General features: G+C 34.9%; 1 protein-coding gene across 5 annotated transcripts in view; it reads left to right on the plus strand.

Moving 5' to 3' along the window:
• Positions 1 to 22,624, plus strand: part of PI15 (peptidase inhibitor 15) — a 44,621-nt gene that overhangs the window by 13,018 nt on the left and 8,979 nt on the right. For 3 of the 5 annotated variants that reach the window (XR_005241054.2, XR_012093712.1, XR_012093713.1), the window contains exons 3-6: positions 5,677 to 5,795; positions 6,805 to 6,937; positions 7,059 to 7,174; positions 10,581 to 12,952. Coding sequence is in view for 2 of the 5 variants with exons in the window: in XM_073018164.1 (XP_072874265.1) it covers positions 5,677 to 5,795; positions 6,805 to 6,937; positions 7,059 to 7,174; positions 10,581 to 10,716 (504 nt within the window). In the remaining 3 variants the exon portion in view is untranslated. Of the gene's footprint in view, positions 1 to 5,676; positions 5,796 to 6,804; positions 6,938 to 7,058; positions 7,175 to 10,580; positions 16,542 to 22,624 lie in introns of those variants that run through there. The other 2 variants (XM_073018164.1, XM_008000920.3) reach the window with 1 other exon arrangement.

The raw sequence follows: 22,624 nt of genomic DNA on the forward strand, positions 1-22,624 counted from the left end.
TTGTAACCATTACATATATTAGTAATATCAAATAAGATCAGAGTCCTAACCCTAGAAACCCATTCTTTTTAATGTTTTTAAAACATAATTTCAACTTTCATATTTTAGGGGGTATATGGGTAGGTTTGTTACCTGGGTATATTTCATGATACTGAGGTTTGGAGTAAATTGATCCCATCACACAGGTAGTGAGCATAAGACCCAACAGTTTTTCTACTGTTCCCACCTTCCTCCCACCCCTCTCAAGTAGTCCCCAGTGTCTATTTTTCGCATCTTTGTGTCTATGTGTACTCAATGTTTAGCTCCCACTTATAAGTGAGAATGGGCATTATTTGGATTTTTACCTTAAATTTTATCATTTTAAACATCTCTACATTTAATTTCTATATTTGGAGTTAAAGGATCTTACCCAATTAAAAAGGAAAATAAGTCATCTCAATCAGGTTTAGGAATAGAGTCCCAAGTAATTTTGGCGGTTGCCTTCCATTTCTTTTGCATGTCTTATTAGCCAGAGATAGTGGCTGGGATTTAGGACAACATCTTCAGATGTCAGTGGGCTTCATGGTCCTGGCTGCCACTGTGTTGAGGATCCCAAAACTTAGAAAAACAATTGATAAGACAGCCTCATATCTGGTTTGGATCAGTATTATCAAATTTTTCTGTCTACTAATGGAAGTCAGCAACCTTTGCCCATGCAGCAACATTTTTAACTCAATTTTGTATTCAGCTCAAGTTATAAAGATCTCTGAACTTGATGAGAATCCTGCATTCTTTTCATATTCCTTCTATCTCTTGGCATCACTACTCTTTTAGATATTTAAATGACTTCAGTGTGAATTCTGGATATGTGTCATGTCTTAGTTTGACTATGTGGTTTCAACTTCTTGTGCTTCTCAGACAAGGTACTGTGTCTACCTCAAACTCTCTAATTTTATTTATAAGCACAATAGCTTATGGTGAATATTTTAGTCCAAAGCTAAATCAACCAATGTATGAGCTGACCAACTGAATGTCTCTTAATTAAAAAAGAATGGAAGAAAACTACTTGGAAGCAATAAAGCATCCTACAAGCATATGCATATTCTGACCATTATGAACCATTTTAATTTTATGAATTAAAATTTATCTGATTTATCTACTTTAATCATAATATATAACTTCTAATGGGTCTTGTAAATATTTTTGCATATTTACGCATAATATTCTTAATTTTGCCTCATTTTTAAATTGAAATATTTTAAGTGTTTACAAGCAAATTATCTGTAAAAATACCTTATTTATTGAGAGGGATAAGAACTAAGATGTCAAAATGTTGAATCTGGTTTAATAAGAGCTCCGTATATATTAGCTGTTTAGTTTTTTCAAGAATAGATAACAATATGTTGCATATTTACTAGGCATTTCATAGAAATAAGTACACACCTGTGCCCTTCTTTCTTCCACTGATACATCTGTAGAGTATATTAAAATCATTTTAAATAAATGCTACAGACACTCAGAGAAATTTGTCAGATAGGTTGCCTATTAAGCATCTGGAAATTAATAAATTAAGTGAAATGTTTAAATAATTTACATCTTCATTTTCTGAACTTTCATAAGTTGTTAAATGTTTCCCATAATTACAATGGCAACATTCATTACAATGTTGAAGCTTCCAGATAGGAAAGAATTAATCATAAGTTCTTACAGACCCCACTTTTTTGTTGAAAATTTCTATATTTTTTGTTTCTTAATTTTTAAAATTTTTTATTGATACATAATAGAAATACTTTAGGGTACATATGATAATTTAATACATTCATATAATGTGTAAAGATCAAATCAGTGTAATTGGGATAACCATCACTTTAAATTTGTGTCTTTTCTTTATGCTAGAAACATTTGAATAACTCTCTTCTATTTACTTTGAAATATACACTAGATTATTGTAAACTATAATCTACCTATCTATCAAGCACTGGGTCTTATTTTTTCTATCAAACTCTATATTTGTACCCATTAATCAACTTCTCTTCATGTGGTTCTGATAGTTATTAAATGAAGTTATCATTGCTTGTCAGTTTCAAACTTAGTTATTAATATTAATAATAAAACTCATATTAATAAATTTAAATAACTGGAGACTAAGGGGATAAATCACTTACCGATCTTTCCCTGGGAATTGTAAGCAGTGGAGAAAGACAGAGAAAGTAAATGTAGGTCTCAGTTTTACCAGAGGATACGACGTAATTCCCAAATTTTAGAGCTCACTGCTTAAGCCAGACCTTCCCTCTCTCTCGAGTAGATGTGAGTTCTGCCTGGAGACAGAGGCAAGAAAGAGCATGGGGCCCTCTGACTTCCCTGGCAGTGAGCATCAGAGGGTAGGTCAGTCCTGTCTCCATGTGGGAGTCTGACAGTACCTGCCAGACTTTCCAGAATCTTCCTTTAGGGACATGGAGACAGGTAGAAACCCTCCCAGTTTCCTAAGAGCAAACACAGTGAGAGAAAGCAATTATCCCTCCTTCCCTGTAACTACCTTCTCCAATATATAATATTTGTACATAGAAAGATCTAAAAGCATGGACATCAGTGAACACATTTTCTTCATATCAAAATTCCCTATAACAGTTAACAAAGGATGGTCTTGTAAGATATTTTTCAGGCGTGAACTTTTTAGTTTATCTTTTTGACATACTCAATATTTATCTTTTAAATATATGAATGAGTATAAATATAGGATTACATATGGTAAATTACTTTTAAAATTGTTAAATGCCTTAATTTTTTATTACTTATTTTTTATTGTACATATTTAAGGTATACAATGTGATGTTTCAATATACATATAGAGAGTGAGATAAGGTAAAAGAAATGTCTTGAATATTTTTAATTATTTTGAAAGTAATCTAGATTTGCTTTCTCCATGATATGGAAAATACTAGAACTGAGGAAGTCCCAGGCCATTAGAACATAGATCTTCCTGGCTCTGACGCTAGGGCTACTCAAGTGTATCGAAATCACAAAAAGTTAAAGATGAAAGAGACCCTGAGGATGACCTCATTCAATCTCATTTTACAGATGAGTTAACTGGGAGATCATAATTGACATGGCCTCAGTCGCAGATGACCTTAGCAGTGGAATTAGGGTTAGAGCACAGGATCCTTGATTAGTCACTGATCCAGGTCAGCACTATGTGTGCGTGGTGTGCTAATATTTCAACATAGGATTATAAGGAAGTGATTTTAGCAGTTATAGATCTGAGTGTGCGCTCTAGCCCAATATGTACAGAATGGATACATGTACTTTTTCCCAAGTAACTATAATTTGTTAATGACCATGTAGGGGACATAATTTGTTGAAGCTACTACGTCTGAAATGCCTTTATAAATTAATTGTTGTGTTTTGTATTGTGGTGAACTGCAATCAATATTTTGTGAATCCATATTTTGTTAATATTTGGTCAGAAGAAAAAATATTTGATAAATCAATTTTCAACCAAATGAAATGTTTTTTAAAGTTCATTTCAGCCCCAGAGTGCTATAATTTTTACATGAACTCTGTGAGTGAGTTTATTTTATGTCATCCTAGGTCAATATGTGTAAGATGACTTTGTTTTTCCTAATTTAAAACTATTTCTGAGTAACTAACAAATGTCTTTTGAAAGTAGGCCTCCTGAGGTAACAGGGTCTCTTGAAGAGTTCATCTTTTTTTTTTCTTATTTTGTTTAAAATCGCTAAATTAGTTTCTTTCAATTAAATATGTTGTTATATTAAATAAATCTATGCAATCCATTATCCTCGAGGGAAATGAAGCCTTTTCAGTGATATGGTCGAGCATTCCCATGAGTTTGCTTGAAAGCTTGTAACTTACAGTGAATGCATAGCTACTAATCCTTGCTTAGCTGAACACAATCTGATGGAAGAAAAGTAGGACAAAAAGATCAATAGGACATTTACATACCTCCTCATATAAGCTCCATGTAAATATAAGTGATTATAAAACTGTTGCTTCCTTCTTCACACAAGGTCTCAATTTCTAAAATATACTGCCAACCACTGTCTAGTCACAACGTGAACACTATTTTTCCAGGTAGAATAATATATAAATATTATTAATAGTTTAGGAAATAATGCCATGACATTGAACTATGAAACCAATTTTAAAATAATTATTCTCAACAGGTAAATACATCACTAAATTATGTTAAAAGAGAAAATTTTTAAACTTCTTTTTCTATAATATGTATGAGAATTATAAATATCCTCTATTCTGTATTTTTGTACCTTATGACTTGCTGGAAAATAGATTACCATTTCAGAGCTGATTTATTACTGGCAAGTCCACAAATGCTCGACTTGGTTTCGTCTTGTGGCTATGGAAATGAGTATGCCAATCCATATGGTAACTAATATGAATGTATGTTAAATCCATGGCTCATTCACATTTTGTCGTACAATAGTTTTCAATTAAAGAAAATTTACCATACATCACTAACATCCTTATTAACTTAGCTTCCTCTATAAAGGAAAGCAACAGTTGCTATTTTTCTTAATTTATTTAATTGAACCATGAAGTACTATGTTTTTATAACACTATGTAGCAGTGTTACTTGTATTAGTTTGTTTCTAGTTTACACCAACAAAAATGTAAATTCTCATAGTATTATTGTTATTACCACTAATGATTCAAATTATATTATGTATGCAGACTCTATGGGATTTATTATATCATAATAGAGTATGACCTTAAATGTTGCAATATAAAATTAGACATTGTTAATTTTGGTAAAATCAGTTTGAATAAATTGGATCATCTTTGTTTCTTAAAATATATTAATATAATGGCTCCCAATGGCTGTGAAAATTATCTCTAGGAAAACCAATGGACTTTGTTGGATTCAAACTTCAGTAGTCAAGATGAGCTGTCCCCAAGTTACAACTAGTTATGGTATTTTTGTTAACCTTTTCTTTACTAAAACTGATGTATGAATGTTGGATCTAGATGACACTGAAAAGGCAGTAATTTTTTGTAGTATAACCATATTGCATTACAGAACTTTGAATAACAGTGGCCTGAATTTGCTTTCTTTTAGTTATAGCAGTCTCAGGAATCAGAATTAAAAGAACTCTAGGAGTCCTGGAGCGGTGGCTCATGCCTGTAATCCCCACACTTTGGGAGGCTGAGGCAGGCTGATCACTTGAGGTCAGGAGTTCCAGACCAGCCTGACCAACTTGGTGAAGCCCTGTCTCTACTAAAAAATCACAAAAATTAGCCAGGTGTGGTAGCGCGCACCTGTAATCCCAGCAATTTGGGAGGCGGAGGTGGGTGGATCACTTGAGGCTAGGAGTTCAAGACTGGCCTGGCCAACGTGGTGAAACCCCATCACTAGGAAAAATACAAAAATTAGCTGGGCGTGGTGGTGTGCGCCTGTAATCCTAGCTGCTCAGGAGACTGAGACAGGAGAATTGCTTGAGCCCGGAAGGCGGAGGTTTCAGTGAGCCAAGTTTGCACCATTGCACTCCACTCCAGCCCAGGAAAAAAAAGAAAAGAAAAGAAAAGAAAAGAAAAGAAAAGAAAAGAAAAGAAAAGAAAAGAAAAGAAAAGACACTCTAGGAAATAGTAACAACATTTATTTCGTCTTACTTTTTGTTTATTATTAGCAAATCCCGTAATGCTGAAGACTTTTTGCCTCTACAGGTTTGGGATGAAAATCTTGCGAAATCGGCAGAGGCTTGGGCCGCTACTTGCATTTGGGACCACGGACCTTCTTACTTACTGAGATTTTTGGGCCAAAATCTATCTGTACGCACTGGAAGGTAGGAAGTAGTTTCCCTGATGCAGTTCATCCATATGGCTTTATTAATTATGGACTCTAGGAGGGAATTACATCAGTTTCAAATAATATCAACAAATACCTATTGAATGCTCACTATGTGTCAGGTACTAATGCTTGGTCTAGGAATATTTTAGATGTCTTCCAGAATTATTTAATTGGGTTAAAGGGCCAGTTCACCTTTTCACCCTTGGAACACCTTCCCTTAGCCTGGACTTTTCTTTGAGCTCACAGAATCTTAGAAAGGGTTAAGCCTGTGCTGTATCTAGCCCCCTCCATCTCAGTAAAAAGCTCCATGACTGTGCAGAGGCTGTGTGTGTGTGTATGTGTGTGCATATGTACGTGCATGAAACTTTCCCATAGTTGCATATACCTGCATATACATAAATGTATACAATAAAAATGTATGCATTTACATATATTTATACACACACATATACATGCAGGTATAGGCAGCTATGGGAAAAGCTATTCCAATTTGCTAGGATAATTTTTCTGCCACTGTGCAATGTCATTATCCAACATTTCAAAGACCCATCTCCCCCAAATAAGGAAGGAAAATCAACTGTGCTATTATTAAAACTAAGGGAATTCAAACTGAAGTGAAAAAAATGCACTGGGTTCTACTATAGTGACTACTTTTATACATCTAATTCTGAATTGCTTATAAAATTCTGATGGAGGAAGTTTTCGACATGGATTAAATAAGATATTGATGATTCCTGAAATTATTTGCATTTTCTTTGTGGAATGACCAGACACATGTTTAGACAAATACAGAATCACTTACTCCAGCCCTGGCCATTTCCATGCTTGGCCCCACTTGGAGGAATAGAGGACCTGACTAGGTGGTGATGGTGACTTTGAGGGGTGGATGTGCTCTTGGATCATCATGAATAATCTGTAAAAAGAATAATCAATTTATAGTGTAACATGATCCCTTATATATTACCACTGCTGCACTCTGATTTCTTTATTTTCTTGATATGCAGATATCGCTCTATTCTCCAGTTGGTCAAGCCATGGTATGATGAAGTGAAAGATTATGCTTTTCCATATCCCCAGGATTGCAACCCCAGATGTCCTATGAGATGTTTTGGTCCCATGTGCACACATTATACGCAGGTTATTTCAATGACCTTATTCATTTTTGATTCATACTTTTAATATATGCTAATACTATTTTGGTGGACATGCATTGTCTTAGCTCTGACGTCTGTAATAGTATATTGGTTTATTTTCACAGATGGTTTGGGCCACTTCCAATCGGATAGGATGTGCAATTCATACTTGCCAAAACATGAATGTTTGGGGATCTGTCTGGCGACGTGCAGTTTACTTGGTATGCAACTATGCCCCAAAGTAAGTACCAGGTTGGATTCTGTTTCCTGGATCCTTTAAAGATGGTAAATATCCCTAGGCTGATAGGTATCTGTGACAGGTAAGTGAGTAAGACTTAGCTATAATGGCCTCTAATCTTCAAATCCACCATCCTTCCAATATTTCTGAAAAAAGGATTAGCTGAAAGATTACTTTTCACAAAGACGGGGATTCTAGTCTAAAATTGTAGGCAAAGCAATTTGAAATGCTGGGGCTCGCTAAATTCTCCTTACCATAGGTTTTAATTATGGCAATTGTAAAATAAACACTGTACCGCACAAGCTTTTAATAACTATATAAAATAAATGAAGAATCTTCCGTGATATTCTCATCTATCAGTACAAAAATGTTGGCTTACCTTTTTAGCAAAGCATTGGAAGTGAATTCCTTCTTCCTTCTCTTATTTTTTATATTTAAAAAATTTATAATTTAATCCTAGGGCATACATAAAATGGATTATGGAAATTTATCAAACATTATAAGATATAGCCATATTTGTGAACATTCTTTATGAGGATAAACATTTATCAGCATTTGGTAAAATGCCTCTTGATTACAATAACTCTTCAGATGATAAAATGTTCCAATATTTATACACAATTCTGTTCCCATTTGGAATAAATACCAAAATGTGCAAAGGATTTATGACATTGCTAGTGTCTTCCAAAGTAAGTCTCAAACAAAGATTTTCTCCAGCTATTCCAACATGGGGAGGGAATGAGAAAATGTTTCACAAATAACTGCATTACTCATTTATATGGTAGTATGCCAGTGGCAGTGTTTTTACAAAGTCAGAAAAATAGTGATTCTCCCTATGTTCCCCTCTTCATAATTATTAGAATAGGAAGATTCAGAAAGTAGACTGTGTCTACATTGTTTAAAAAAGCATTAAAATTGTACATTTATATGAAAGTTTTAGTTTTACACGTTGTATTTTCCTATGAAACCTTTACCCTTTCTCCCTGACATAAATAGGCCAGTTGGTACCCAAATAGTCTAAGAGATTTTTGTTTCATTTATGTAACTATTCATTTTTGGCCCATAGTTATAATTTTCTAATGTTATCGGTGAGATATATTATTGCTTTATAGGTCCAAGAGATTAAGATATTACATTAACATGCTACATTTCAGTTGTAATAAAGAACAATTTTTCTGAAAACTAAGTAATGAAGAAGGTTTTCAAGTCCTGATTGGTAGCTGAATAATTCTTCCAAACCTAATATGAAATTATGTTAAGTCTAACTGTTATTCAGTGGGAAAAAGGGAGAGGGAGAGAGAGAAAGAGAGAGAGAGATAGAGAAGGAGGAATGGAAGGAGGCAAAGAGATAAGTGAAAGAGAGAGAGAAAGAATTTAGTTAGAATAGCATAAAACGAAAGAATGAATAGTGTAAGTGTATAAATTGGCTGATTCACTGTTTTGAATATAATTATCCTCTATTCAATAAAATCGGACATTTATGTAAAAGTTTATAGTATAAAATATGTAATAATTTTACTTATAATACAATTTTATTTCCAAGTTTCTGTTTCTAAAAATATGTGCTCCAAAAATGTGTGAAAAACAAATCGACAAAAAGATGAAATTAAGATAGCATTGGCTTGGCCCATATGCTTTTATAGCTTTTGGTAAATGCATAGAGGGAGGGCCGGGTGCAATGGCTCACTCTTATAATCCCAGCACTTTGGGAGGCCAAGGCGGGTGATCACCTGAGGTCAGGAGTTCGAGACCAGTCTGACCAACATGGTGAAACCCTTTCTCTACTAAAAATACAAAATTAGCTTGGTGTGGTAGTGTGTATCTGTAATCCCAGTTACTCAGGAGGCTGAGGCAGGAGAATTGCTTGAGCCTGGGTGGTGGAGGTTGCAGTGAACTGAGATTGACCATTGCACTCCAACCTGGGCAACAAGAGCAAAACTCTGTCTCAAAAAACAAAACGAAACAAACAAACAAACAAAAAACATAGAGGGAAATAAGATTATGAATGGTACAGGATTAGAATAAGACAGCGAGCTACACTCATAAGATAATGGGTTCCCCTTGAACCTTTTTGAGCAAGCCTGTGATGGCATCAAAAGTATGCATGAGGAAGCTTATCCTTAGAGCATAGTGTAGAATAAATTTAATAGAGGTGGACAGTGTTAAAATCCCATCTCGTTTTGTAATATGAATAAAAGTTTTTCATTTTAAAGATAGATTTTCCTGTATAGATTTTTTTATAGATAAAAGTCTGAATTTTTAACTGACTGGTTGATCAAGATATTTTCATGTCTTACAGATTTTGTGAGTCACTGCTGGGTCTTAGTTGGGTCTTCAGGAAGATGAGGACCACTTGTTTTATGTTTTAGCCTCTTACCTATTGTTGTCTTATCTCCAACCCTGACTTTTTACCACAGATAAACAAATTTTCTCCCGACCATTCAATTGTCTTCACGTTGCTGTCTATATTGCTATTTCTTAGTATTCTAGTTACTTATCACCACGCTACTGAAAACACATTTATTAACTTTTCCTTTATAATTAAAAGAGCAAAATAACAGTATGACATCATGGCTGTTTTTAACACTGTAAAGTGGAGATTTTGGTTTATTGTTATGATAATGGTTATCAACACAGTGAAGGAAAAATATTGATAACACAAAGCAATTCAACTCAATAGGCTCAGTATTATCAAAAATCTAATAGTACTAATTTAAAACAATTAGTAGCTATGAATTTGCATATGAAAGAAAACTTTTGAAATCACCTTTAATTGTTCCTGAGAGACATTATTCTCTTAATATGAGAATAATGGTATATTGGTTTATACCATTATACCATATATGAAGTTTTTCACGTCTCATTTTATGAAGATTGGGAATCTAAAATACTTTACAGCTTTAGAAGCAAATCTCCTTTTATTGATGATAATATATATTTTGTGTATATGATAACTTGTTACTCATTCCATTACTTTTAAATCTCCCAGAAAATATTAGCTTGTTTTTTAAATCATCCTTAGATGAGCATTAGTATTAGTTTAAAAGGAGTAAGTTTAAGGGAATATGGCCTGAGTATGTGCTCCAGAAATCTGCTGTAGAAGGAGAGCGATTTGAGTGGAATGAGCCCGGTGTCCCAGGACTCTGTGTCATCAGGTGTTGCAGGGAGAAACTTCTTATCTGTAAATTAACATAGCATCAACAATACTCAGATTACATTTTAAAAGCAAGATATACAGAATAAGTTTCTATTGAAATAAGAAATGATTATAACTTTCAGTGACTTTCTAAAGCAACTTCTCAAACAGATCATCACATGTTAATACATATGAACATATGGCTTAAGGACAATCTACTTGTAAAAAATGGATGGGTTGCATTAAGGCTTTTTTCTTTTCCCCCCCTTCTAGAGGCAACTGGATTGGAGAAGCACCATATAAAGTAGGGGTACCATGTTCATCTTGTCCTCCCAGTTATGGGGGATCTTGTACTGACAATCTGTGTTTTCCAGGAGTTACGTCAAACTACCTGTACTGGTTTAAATAAGCTTACCTTTTCCTCCAGGAAATATAATGATTTCTGGGAACATGGGCATGTGTGTGTGTATATATATATATATATTGAATTTTGCACATATTATACATATTTTGTGCTAATCTTGTTTTCCTTTTAGTATTCCTTTGTATAAATTAGTATTTGTCTAGCGTGTTTGTTTAATCTTTTGAGATATTTGAAACATCAATTTCTATTTTCTGACCTCTAAGCCTAAATTAAGATATTGTACATGTAATGATGACATAGTTGATGCATCCAATCCTAAAATTTACATTCCAAAGGAATTATATCATTATGTTCCTAAGGAATAAGTATATATTTGACCTGTAAGTGCATGTATGTATACATATACATATATATGTATGTGGATTTATATATGCACACAAACATATAATATGTGATGTTACACGTAGATAGTAATATGATTCAGTAGTCAACTTGAGGGAAATTTTTAAAAAACTATTTTCAGATATACATGAGGTGATGGGACTTCTTTAGCACCCATTTCTATAATACCCACAAAATGTTAATTTGTAAAATAGCACTTAGTGATATCTGGAAATAATAATTTAATTAAGTAACCATGAATTTCATTCTGGAGATATTTTTTCTTATTTGAGTCTGCCAAAGGATAATGCCAACGTGTATCTTATGTAAATTCTCAAATCATGCCTTCCACTTAGTCTCATTTTATTGAATCAGTCATCATGAGTTGAACACTTACTATATGCAAGGCACTCTGCTAGTTATGTTCTGATAATGCAGAGATAATTAGACATGGTTCCTGCCCTCAAGCTCACAAAATATTCAGGAAATAATGTTGACTGGTGATTTTGCTATAAAATTATTTTTGAAGGAAGCAGACACAGCAGTATTTACCTGCTGTGTAGGTGGAGCAAGTAATGAGCCATGCAGTGCAATATATACATAAGGCTTCTGCTTCTCATGGAAATTTAGTTACGGTGCTTGGAATGAGAAGGGGAAGGGAAGAATTAACAAGTGCCAAGATTTCTGGAGCAGATTGTAGAGCTGTGACTTTGGAAAAGAGAAAGTAAGACCATCAGAAAACTAATGAAGTTCAAGAGAAATAAAATTCAGGGAACAGGTATGAAAAGTGTAATTGCACCTAACTACCAGATGGAGAGCTTCAGAATGGGTTATCCTTAGTGTCTAGTACATCTTGAGGCCTGTCAGCAGGAGGCAAAGGATTTCAGAAAGAGATGTAGAGGTGCTGAGGCTACCTCTATCTCTTTGTTGTTTAGCCTGTCATTGACTCAATCTACGTATCTTCTTAGGTCTTTGAGTATTGTACGAAAGATCCTTCGTGCACACCACAGGCAGTCATGATTTTGTTAAAGTAGCCTTCTTCAGATGCTTTTCTAAGGGCTAGTTACCAACTTTATTTTTGTGTTTCTGTAGAAGAAGCATTTTCAGTTCTTCGTTGAGTCTGATCATGGAAATCCATTCAAAGTCACTATGAAAATTTTCCTCGTGTAATTTGGAAATGCAACATTTTCCTATCATGAAATCTCTTTCAGAGAAGAGAATACAACATATTGGTCCAGACATTTAACATATTGCACTTCAAGTATGTGTGTGTGTGTTTTATTCAGGTTGTGTAATGCTTCCATAGAATTACAGAACAATTAAATATGGTTAGTTCCAGAGTGCAAATAACAGAAGGAAGCTACTTGTTTAAAATTCCATACACATTTGCAGTTTCTTAGGTTGGATACTTTGAAAGATGACAGATCATTAAATCCATTCAATGGTGAAGAAATACACCATCTGGAGATTGAGTCTACTTCTTAACGAATGACTGGCCCAATTATTCTTATAAATTGAATATGGTGACCAGATGCTTTGATGTCATACCACTCTGCCTCTGTGGGCACATATGCAGATGCTACTAAAGATAAATATTTTTGAGATTAAAATGGAGAATAGAAGTAATTACATTATTTAGGTCTTAATCCAACTTTTTTCTAATATATCTAGACAATTGTAGGGGAAGCTCATTCGTTGGATATTTGCTTGATTTTATCTAGAAAGTTTTTCCTTCTTCGATTTTTCTATATTCATTCTACAGAAACAGCAATAAGTACTATTAAACAGAAGATGGCTACACTAAGTTCCAGTTTTGTTGCTGAATTGCTTCTGTGAGTTCACTTTTCAGTTCTAAGGAAGAATAATATTTGCTACATATTTCACAGGAGTTCTTATGAAGGTAAATTTACCAGATTAATAAAAATTCATGAATATTAAAATTTTCATTAATATTATGAAACGTTTATTTGAGATTAAATTAAATTTTTCACGAGCCCCTCTTTGGCAGGAACTCTGTTTAATCTTTGTATTTATCCCAGCTTCTTAAATGGTGTAACATAATAAATATTTAATAAATGCTTATATGAATGGATTTTTAGAATTAACTAAAAAGCCAAGAATGGCAACAATTTCCAGAAATCCCATCTTTCCATGCTTAAGACAAAAATGTCTTAAATACAAAGTTTTGATTGTATCAAAAATCCAGATAAATCATCAAATATATCAGATTAAGACTAGGGTCTACACACTTAGGCAATAGTCCTTTCTAAACCATGACAAGAACTACAAGTTTATTTATAATTTAACAACTCAGCTGAAAATATAACGGGTATATTTGTTATTCTAACTCTATTTTTTAAAGTTAATAATATAAAGTGGCCATGTAAAATATTTTATTTTCCAGGCTAAAGCAAATGAAAGTTTGCTAGTATCAACACAGCCTGCCATATTTTTCACAGCATGCAACAATGGTGCTAAGATAACTATTTCTCACTGTAATTGCCAAAGGCAGAAAGGGTCTGGGTATAAGCTATTTCATAAGAGCAGCTTTAAATTGTCAGTATTAAGGTTTTCATGTGGAAAGGTATCACTAAAAAAAAAAAAAAAGTAATTGGCATACGTATTTCATAGCATCAATCCTCTCTATGGTGTTGATTTTTTTATATGACCAGTAGAAAAATTTTAATATTCTCACAATACAGGTTTTGGGGCTTCCATATCATCAAGAGGCTGAAAAATTATAATTTTAGAATTAAACTGATGGATTTCATTATAGAATTATCTGTGAGTTGTGTAGGCAGTCTTAATGTTTCTGGTTATGATAGATAAGTTTGCTCAAAAAATGTGGATGAAGTCATTATTGTTCTTACTGTTTTTGCTTCTGTTCAGTTGTCTAAGCATCATCCCTTCTATGGCCCATCACCCAACAGAGTTGCCCTACAAATTTCATTTGGCAGCGCCATAACATTCATTTGAAAAGTTCATGGAAACATTCATTTGAAAGTTCCATGCAGCTTTAGCACAGAGTTGAAGGGCAAGTTCAGTTTACACAGAATATTTGAATTGAAACAATAGATATTTTTCTCATAATATGCACTTGTGTGAAACCAACTTATCTACATAATGAAATCGAATACATATTTAAGCCAGTTTACTTGTTCTGTGTTGATGCCGTGCTTGTGAAATATATGCACAAGCTAAACACATAATTTGAATGGGACTATGAAGGAAAAATAATGCTTAGACTTTGGTGTAGGTTTTTCCTGTGTAGCCATATACCCAGGCTCTGCAGTATCAAAGGATGCCAATCTTGACATAGATGGAAGCCCTTACCTACCAAAGTGATTAGGGAGAATAAAGTTACATTTGTCTTAATGTCTAACATTATCTTTGCTTTTATGTTTCATAAAAATTTGTCATTATTTGTGTTGGAGAAACATATAATCACGTCCAATCATTTGAACACATGCAAAATAATTTTTAAAACGATGTTATTGTTTAAATTTGACTTATGGGAGATCAGTAAAAAACTTAGAAGGTTTAACACTTCATTGATTAATGGTGCTGAAAACACATTACAATTACCACATATCCTTGCTATCAGTTTTGAAGTTTCTTAGCAATTAAAGTTTTTTTATTCAGTGTGAACTGTCAGTATCTGTTCTGGTGCTAAATATATGGTGCTAAATGAATTGTTAGTGTTGATGGCTTTAGTAATGCTCCTTTTATGCATTGTTAAAAGTGTTATCCATTCAATTCCTGATTCAGAAATATTAATAAAATCCTGTGTTAAATTAATCTTTACCAAAAATAGGCAAATTAACTCTTGTTTTAATTCAACAGTCGAAAATTATTTAGGTGTTACAGAATGTAAATATATTTCTTTGGGAGTTATTGATTTTCTTTTTAAAATTTTTTTTATAGCTTGGCAATGTCCAAAGTCACATATCACCTAAACTGGTTAGATTGGCGACAACTAATAATGTTGCAGGCACTGGCGCCCTCTGGTGGTTATGAGGACAAATTCTTAATGGCTGCTTGACAGCAAAAGCCATTTCTGTTCCATAAAAATTTGTTGCGCGATATTAGAATTCTCATATATTTCCTAAACCTGACAGCACCTAAAAATGTTTGATAATATTAACATGTATCTAAGAGGAAAGGCGAGTTAATATATTCTGGCACCCACTTTCCTAATTAATAATGTTTTCCATGATTTTCCAGGTCTGAGGCCCTTATTAAAATGCTCTTTTTTTTTTTTTTTTTCTGAATTAGGTATTGCTAAAATATATTTTTAAATTTAGTTAGCTTTATAAATACAATTAGAATTACATTTAGTTAACAGAATTATAACTGTCTCACTTTCAGAAGTGATCATTTATTTTTATTTAGCACAGTTCATAAGATAAAAAACATATAGAAAAATAAAATAATCAATTTCATATATAAAAGGATTCTTTCCCCACTTTTAATTATTGGCCTATAATTTGACAATGTTATTTGGTCATATTATTGAACTAATGTATTATTCCATTCAAAGTCCTTCTAGATTGAAAAATGTATGTAAAAGTTTAGGATTATATCATCTGTAACTAATATAGATAATATTCTCCTGTAAACCTTCAGTTTAGGTATATAATTGGGTGTATCTCTTTTGTGATCTGGGTGTAATCTCTTTTGTAATCTGTTTTGACAGATTTCTGAAATTATGTTAGCATGATCAAGTAAGATTTACCTTGAAGCACTTTCCAAATTGATATTTCCAAACTTATTTTAAAGCAGTAAAACCTTTTCTATGAACTAAATCCCATGCAAAACTCCAACTTGTAGCATACATAAAATGGACTTACTTGTTCCCTGCACCTTCTCCAGTGCCTAGGAATATTCTTCTCTGAGCCCTAGGATTGATTCTACTACACAGAGCAATATTAATCTAAATGGTTTAGCTCCCTCTTTTTTCTCTAAGAACAATCAGCTAATGAAAAAAAAAATTTGAGGGCCTAAATGATTCCAACGTTGTTTGAAATACTCAGTTCAGTTTGTACGTGTTAGCAGTCTTTTAGTTTGGAGGAGAATTAAATACTGTGCTAAACTGGTGCTTGGATACATACTGCAGCATCTGATGTTTCATTTGACAAACAGAATTTTGGTACCATAATATTTTGAGAATTAGAGATGATTGTGATGCATATATATAAACACTATTTTTTAAAAATATCTAAATATGTCTCATATATTTATATAATCCTCAAATATACTGTATCATTTTAGATATTTTTTTAAACAGATTAATTTGGAGTTGTATTCATTACCTAATGCTGTGGCAAAAACGGTGCTTCTGATGTTGTGATATAGTGTTGTGAGTGTGTACATATATAAAACCTGTGTAAACCTCTGTCCTTATGAACCATAACAAATGTAGCTTTTTAAACTCCATCGTATTACTTTTCTTTCAATAAAAGAGTATAATTAATTGTGTTGTTTTTGAAGTATATCTAATTGTTTTCTTTATTTTCATAATTTTAAAGTAGATTAGACACTAGATGAACTGGCCTATTGGATGGACCATCTACCAGTTTTGATGGGAGATAATTCACTTTTCTAAAGCAACAATGATTGTATCTTTAATGCATCGCTGAACACCAACTTTTCTATTTTTCTTTCTTCCTTCCCTTTCCTTATTTTCTTCCCTCCTTCTTTCCTTCTTTTGCCACTAAATCCCCCAAAATATTTTGAGGTATCATTATAAAAGATATTTCCATGGAGGGAGAAGAAAAGAACATCAAGAAGTCCTGACTCAGGAAAACTGCAGCAGTTGACCATGAATATTTTTTTGTTCCTTCCTAGAGAGGGCGTCTAAGCCTTTCTAAGGGAGAGGCACCATCTCAGGCCACCAATCTGCCCAAGGCTGGAGACTCCCAGGGTGGCTCTTTCTTGTAGAGGGGTAACTCCTTCATCTCTAATGAGATGGTTGATCTCACAGGCCAGCTGAGAAAGACCAGAATCTAGGACTTCATTTAAATTTTTCCTTACCATTGAGAGAGCCTCACAAACTGAAGCCTTTTCAAAGAGCATCTCCCCCCAACCCTGCAGCTCTCTCTCAGCTTCTCTTTCTCTTGCTAGTTGTCCTTGCTCACTTCACTTCCTCCTATTTGAAGCCTCTGGTTTTCCACTCACAATTTTGCGAAGTTCTGTCATCTCCAGAGGAGGTGGGGTTCCATTCACTGATCGGTGCGTGTGTATGTGCATGCATGCATGTGCAGGTGTGTGAGGTGTGTGTGCTGCAATTTCTAGCCCCACAGAGGCCTGACTGATGCTAGCAAAATCTCATCCTTCTATTCTTGGACATCTCTGAAGGTGAAGAAATGGGGTGGGGGGTGATGACCCCATTCAGTCTTACCCACTGGTGATCACTAATTAGCCTACGCTATCATGAGAGGCAATGCCCCCTGACGAGGTAGACAGTGGCTTTCCCAGATACAGCATTACTGTGCTCTTATGAGCAACACCTATTCCTGCTGTCATTTGACTCTGCCCTAGGTTCTTCTGAGACAGCAATGTTGGCACTATGGTCCCATGGAGCACTGACTCTCTCCTGGGCCGTGCTTACCTTTTGTAGGAGTGATTGGTCCCGTCTGGTCCTGTCTTAGCAAAATGGAGAGGTGGCACACATCCTCAGTTGAATATGTGTGACCCCAACTTTCTCCTTTGATGAAGGACAAGTGAAGTCCTGGCATGTTTCCTTCATTGATAGCTTAATAATTGAAGGGAACATGCCAGCTTATGAAGGAACACATGGATTTTACCAAACTTAAGGGCAGACAGAAATTCATTCTGTGACTTTCTACATAACACATTGAACAATGTAGTTAATTATTTCAAAAATGATTTTTTACTGAAAATATGCACATGAAAATGGTATAACTATACTTTATTCTAAAAGCGAAAAGGTGTGTGAAAATTCTATGGCTCTAGAATCCGGCAGTATCCAGAAAAATTGTGTATGCATTTATGCTTTAACTCAGCAATTCCTCTTCTACACATCCATTCCAGAGATACACTGGCAAAATATGAAATGACATGTGTGCAATGTGAATCATTATAGCATGATTTGTAACTATTTGTAATAGTGTTAGCAAAACATCTATTCTAGACAGGGAGAGGTTGACAAGAGACACAAAGTAAGACATGGAATATGTCAGAGGGTAATCAACACTATGGAGAAAAAATAAGGCAGGATGAGGCAGAGGAAGAACAGGGAAGGAGGATGTTTAATTTTACCTAAGGGAAGCCCTAATGAAAGTAACACTTCAGCAAAGATATGAAAGATTTGCTGGAGATAGATAGCCATGTGGCAATTACACCTGGGCATCTACCATGTGGATTTCTGGGGAAGAAGTTTCCAGGCAGCGGAAGATGGAGGGCAAAGGCCTTGTGGCAGGACCTTGGCTATCTGGTCCACAGGTATGCAGCAGAGGGGGAGAATAAAATAGTATTAAAAAGGGGGGCCAGGTGCAGTGGCTCACGCCTGTAATTCCAGCACTTTGGGAGGCCAAGTTGGGTGGATCACCTGAGGTCGAGAGTTTGAGACCACCCTGTCAACATGGTGAAACCTGTCTCTACTAAAAATACAAGAAATTAGCCAGACGTGGTGGCGGGTGCCTGTAATCTCAGCTACTTGGGAGACTAAGGCAGGAGAATCGCTTGAACTCTGGAGGCAGAGGTTGCAGTGAGCCGAGATCGCGCCATTGCACGCCAGCCCAGGCAACAGAGTCAAACTCCGTCTCAAAAACAAAAACAAACAAAAATGTAAAAAATAAAAAAATAAAAAAATAAAAAAAGAAGACAAAGGAAAAGGGGCCAGAGATTTCTTAAAGGATATAGAATTATGACTAGGTAATAGGAGTAAGTTTTATGTTCTATACCACCATAGGATTACCGTGGTTAACAATAACATAGAGTTTCAAATAACTACAAGGAAGATATTGAATATTGCCAACACAAAAACTGATGTTTGAGATCATTACCCTGATCTGATCACAATATATTACATGTATCAAAAAACCTCACTGTGTGCCCCATAAAATGTACACTTACGTGTCAATTAAAGAAAAAAAGGAAAATAAGGACAGGGAGGTCACAAAATACTGTGTGGACTAGATTATTGTAAGGACTTTGACTTTTGTTCTGAGTGAAACAGAAAGTCATTGAGAGTTTTAAGCAGAAAAGTGCCATGATTTGACACATTTCAGAAGGATCACTATTTTCACCGTGCTTAAAATAGACTGTAAAGAGGGAGAGAGGTCACCTTCATTAGGATCTTGCTCTGTCAATCATCTTTTCTTTCTCTGGCAGTTTTACTCTTCTTCCAAGCCCAGAAGAGCATACACAAAACAGCCACTGTCTTATCCACTGTTTAGTCCCTGACCACTCAGACTCATGAATGTGCCTCACATAGTCATTGACTTCATTTTTTGATCAGATTATTAGATTTTTCCTATAGAGTTGTTTGAGCTCCTTATATATTCCAGTTATTGATCCCTTGTCAAATGGGTAGTTCAAAAATATTTTCTCTGATTCTTCAGGTTATCCCAAGTGGCTGCTTAATCCTTGGCCTCTTGCAATTCATTCATTCTACAAGCATTTTTTAGCATGTTTCACATGTTAGGTACTGTTTAAAATAAAAATCAGGCATGTGTATACCTGCCAGAAACTTACGTTGCGGTGGTAGGTGGCAGAAATATAGAAATCACTAAGTGTATAATAAAATGTCCAGTGGAGATCATTGCTAGGGGGAAAAATGAAACGGGAGGACAGAGAGGATGACGGGCCCATGGGTACCTGGGCTGGTCAAGAAGGGCCTCGCCGAAGAGGTAAAATTTGAGCCAACACCTGAGTGATGCCCACTCTTCCTCAAATGCAACTGTGCCTTGAAAGAATTGTGTGATTTCACTGAAAATAACTAGAATTTTATTGTCTTTCTTCATTGTTTCTGTTGAATTTAAGGCAGTTTTCATTTGATTTTTCTTGAAATTGTTCTTCAGTTCTGTACTATCCTAGTTGACCTCTATTATCTCTGGGACGTTGAGTGGTTTAATGAGGAATCCATATCCCCGAGGCCAAGCCTGACATGTCACTCTGCGGTTCAAATACTTTTCTTTGCTTCTTTCTCCTTATAGAATAAATGCAAACAGCCTTTATTTTCATTTAACTACCCTCATGCTGAGGCCAGAGTTTATATTTACAGCTTATTGCTGCTATGCTTCACATTTTTTTCTAAAGATAAACTGATACCTGGTATCACTTATATCCTCTTCCATACTTCCCAACATCTCTGCTGAGTCTCATACGATTTACATTGCCTGGGCATGCGCGGGACAGCACAAATCTGTCATGGCTTTGATTTTACCTCTTCTGGGGGTCTTTGACTTCCCCATTTACAAGCATACTTTCCTTTGAGCCCGAACAGCACTTGAATGATATCTCTATTCTTGCATTTACCTTCTAGTTTCCCTTATTGCATAATCGTAAACATCCTAAAAATATCTGTAGTACACAACAAGGTCTGTGCTAGGGTCATCTTTGTATTACAAACTATTAGCACAGGATAGCCATTCGCCGTTGAAAGAATTAATTCTTTTGTTCAGGACTGTGGTCAAGCTGTCATATTATTTCTGCCATAGTCATATACCTGCAGGTACATGAGTGACTAACAGATGCCACTCTTGTAGCTATCTGCAGAGGCATACTTCTGTTGCAAACTTATGGGAACTTAGAGTAGCTACATCATAGGAATATTAAATATATTTTTTCCATTAGTCATATTAAATGTAGAGAAATAGACAATGTTTGTCAAAGAAATGTCTCTCAAATGCAGAGAATATGTGAATGATTTTTAGTTTTCCAATCTTCGACAAACTAATGTAATTCATACTTGAAGTGGACCAGTGAGTGTGTGGTGATGTTTTCAAAGATATTTGAGAATAAAGTTGAAGAGAAACACTGACTAAATAAGAGTAAGAAACGGATATAAGGGTTGTACATTTCTTCAAAAACGGTTCAAGGCTCTTCTTTAATTAAAAGTATTTTCTGGCTGGGTGGGGTGGCTAATGCCTGTAATTTTAGCACTTTGGGAGGCCAAGATGGGTGGATCACCTGAGGTCAGAAGTTCGAGACCAGCCTGACCAACATGGTGAAACTCCATCTCTACTACAAATACAAAAGATTAGCCGGATGTGGTGGCGCTTGCCTGTAATCCCAGCCATTCGGGAAGCTGAGGCAGGAGACTCGCTTGAACCCGGAAGGCGGAGGTTGCTGTGAACTGAGATGGCGCCATTGCACTCCAGCCTGGGTGACAGAGCGAGACGCCACCTCAGAAAAAAACAAAACAAAACAAAACAACAACAAAAAAGTATTTTCAAAGATCATTTCTACTTAGTATAAATTTAAATACCAATTACAATAGAATAGCTGATCCCCTTGTTAAGTAAATATTTATGGCAAAATATAACTTTATAATTCAAATAATTCTTAATATCCTCCAGTAAATAAATATTTTTTATGGCATTTCAAAGCACCTATTCTATTTCCTAGTTTTTTTTTTTTTTTCTTAAGCACAATGCACAAACAAAACATTAAATAAAAAGTATAAAGTTATCACCTTCTGTGTGTTTCATATTAAAAAACAGTCCACATTATTTGCATTCTACTCATTTCACTAGTGGAAAAGCTAGCTAGCTACATTCTAGAATGAAATGTACTGTAATGCAATGTTTTTGTTTTTTATTTTTTGTTTTTTTTTTGAGATAGCGTCTCCCTCTGTTGCATAGGCTGCAGTGCAGTGGCATGATCTCAACTCACTGCAACCTCTGCCTCATGAGTTCAAGTGAATCTCATGCCTCAGCCTCCCAAATAGTTGCTGTTACAGACTTGCACCACAACACCCGGCTATTTTTTGTATTTTTAGTAGAGACGGGAGTTTCACCATGTTGGTCGGGCTGGTCTCGAACTCCTGACCTCTGTTGATCTGCCAACCTCAGCCTCCCAAAGTGCTGGGATTACAGGCGTGAGTCACTACGTCTGACCTATAATGCAATATTAAATGAGAATATCACGTATACCTTAGGAAGACCTGGGGTTTCTGGGTAGGTATGGACTCTTAGAATTTCTGACTGAGATGATCTCTGAAACAAATCCTCTCTTCCTATTCCTGTTCTCCATAATCATGAGTTTTTTTCCCCAAATTGATGTAAGACATTTGGTAATATATTTAAAGTTTTAAAATTCTAATCACAACATATTAAAAGAAAACTGCACCTGAGTACATCATATTACTAAAAATCAAAGGCAATGAAAGGTTTTAAAGCAGCTGAAACAAAGGACAATAGTCATTAATGTTGCAAGAAGTAGACCAAAGCGTGATTTTCAGTAGAAACTTTGAATGATGGAAGGCAAAAGAATAACATCCTTAAAGTATTAAATGCAGAAAATCTCCAAACTGAAATTCCAAACCTGTAGACCTTATCATTCAAAAATAAAAATGAAATAACATATTTGCAGATTGAAAGAAAAA

The sequence above is a fragment of the Chlorocebus sabaeus genome, chromosome 8, assembly GCF_047675955.1.
Source record: "Chlorocebus sabaeus isolate Y175 chromosome 8, mChlSab1.0.hap1, whole genome shotgun sequence".
NCBI lineage: Eukaryota > Metazoa > Chordata > Mammalia > Primates > Cercopithecidae > Chlorocebus > Chlorocebus sabaeus.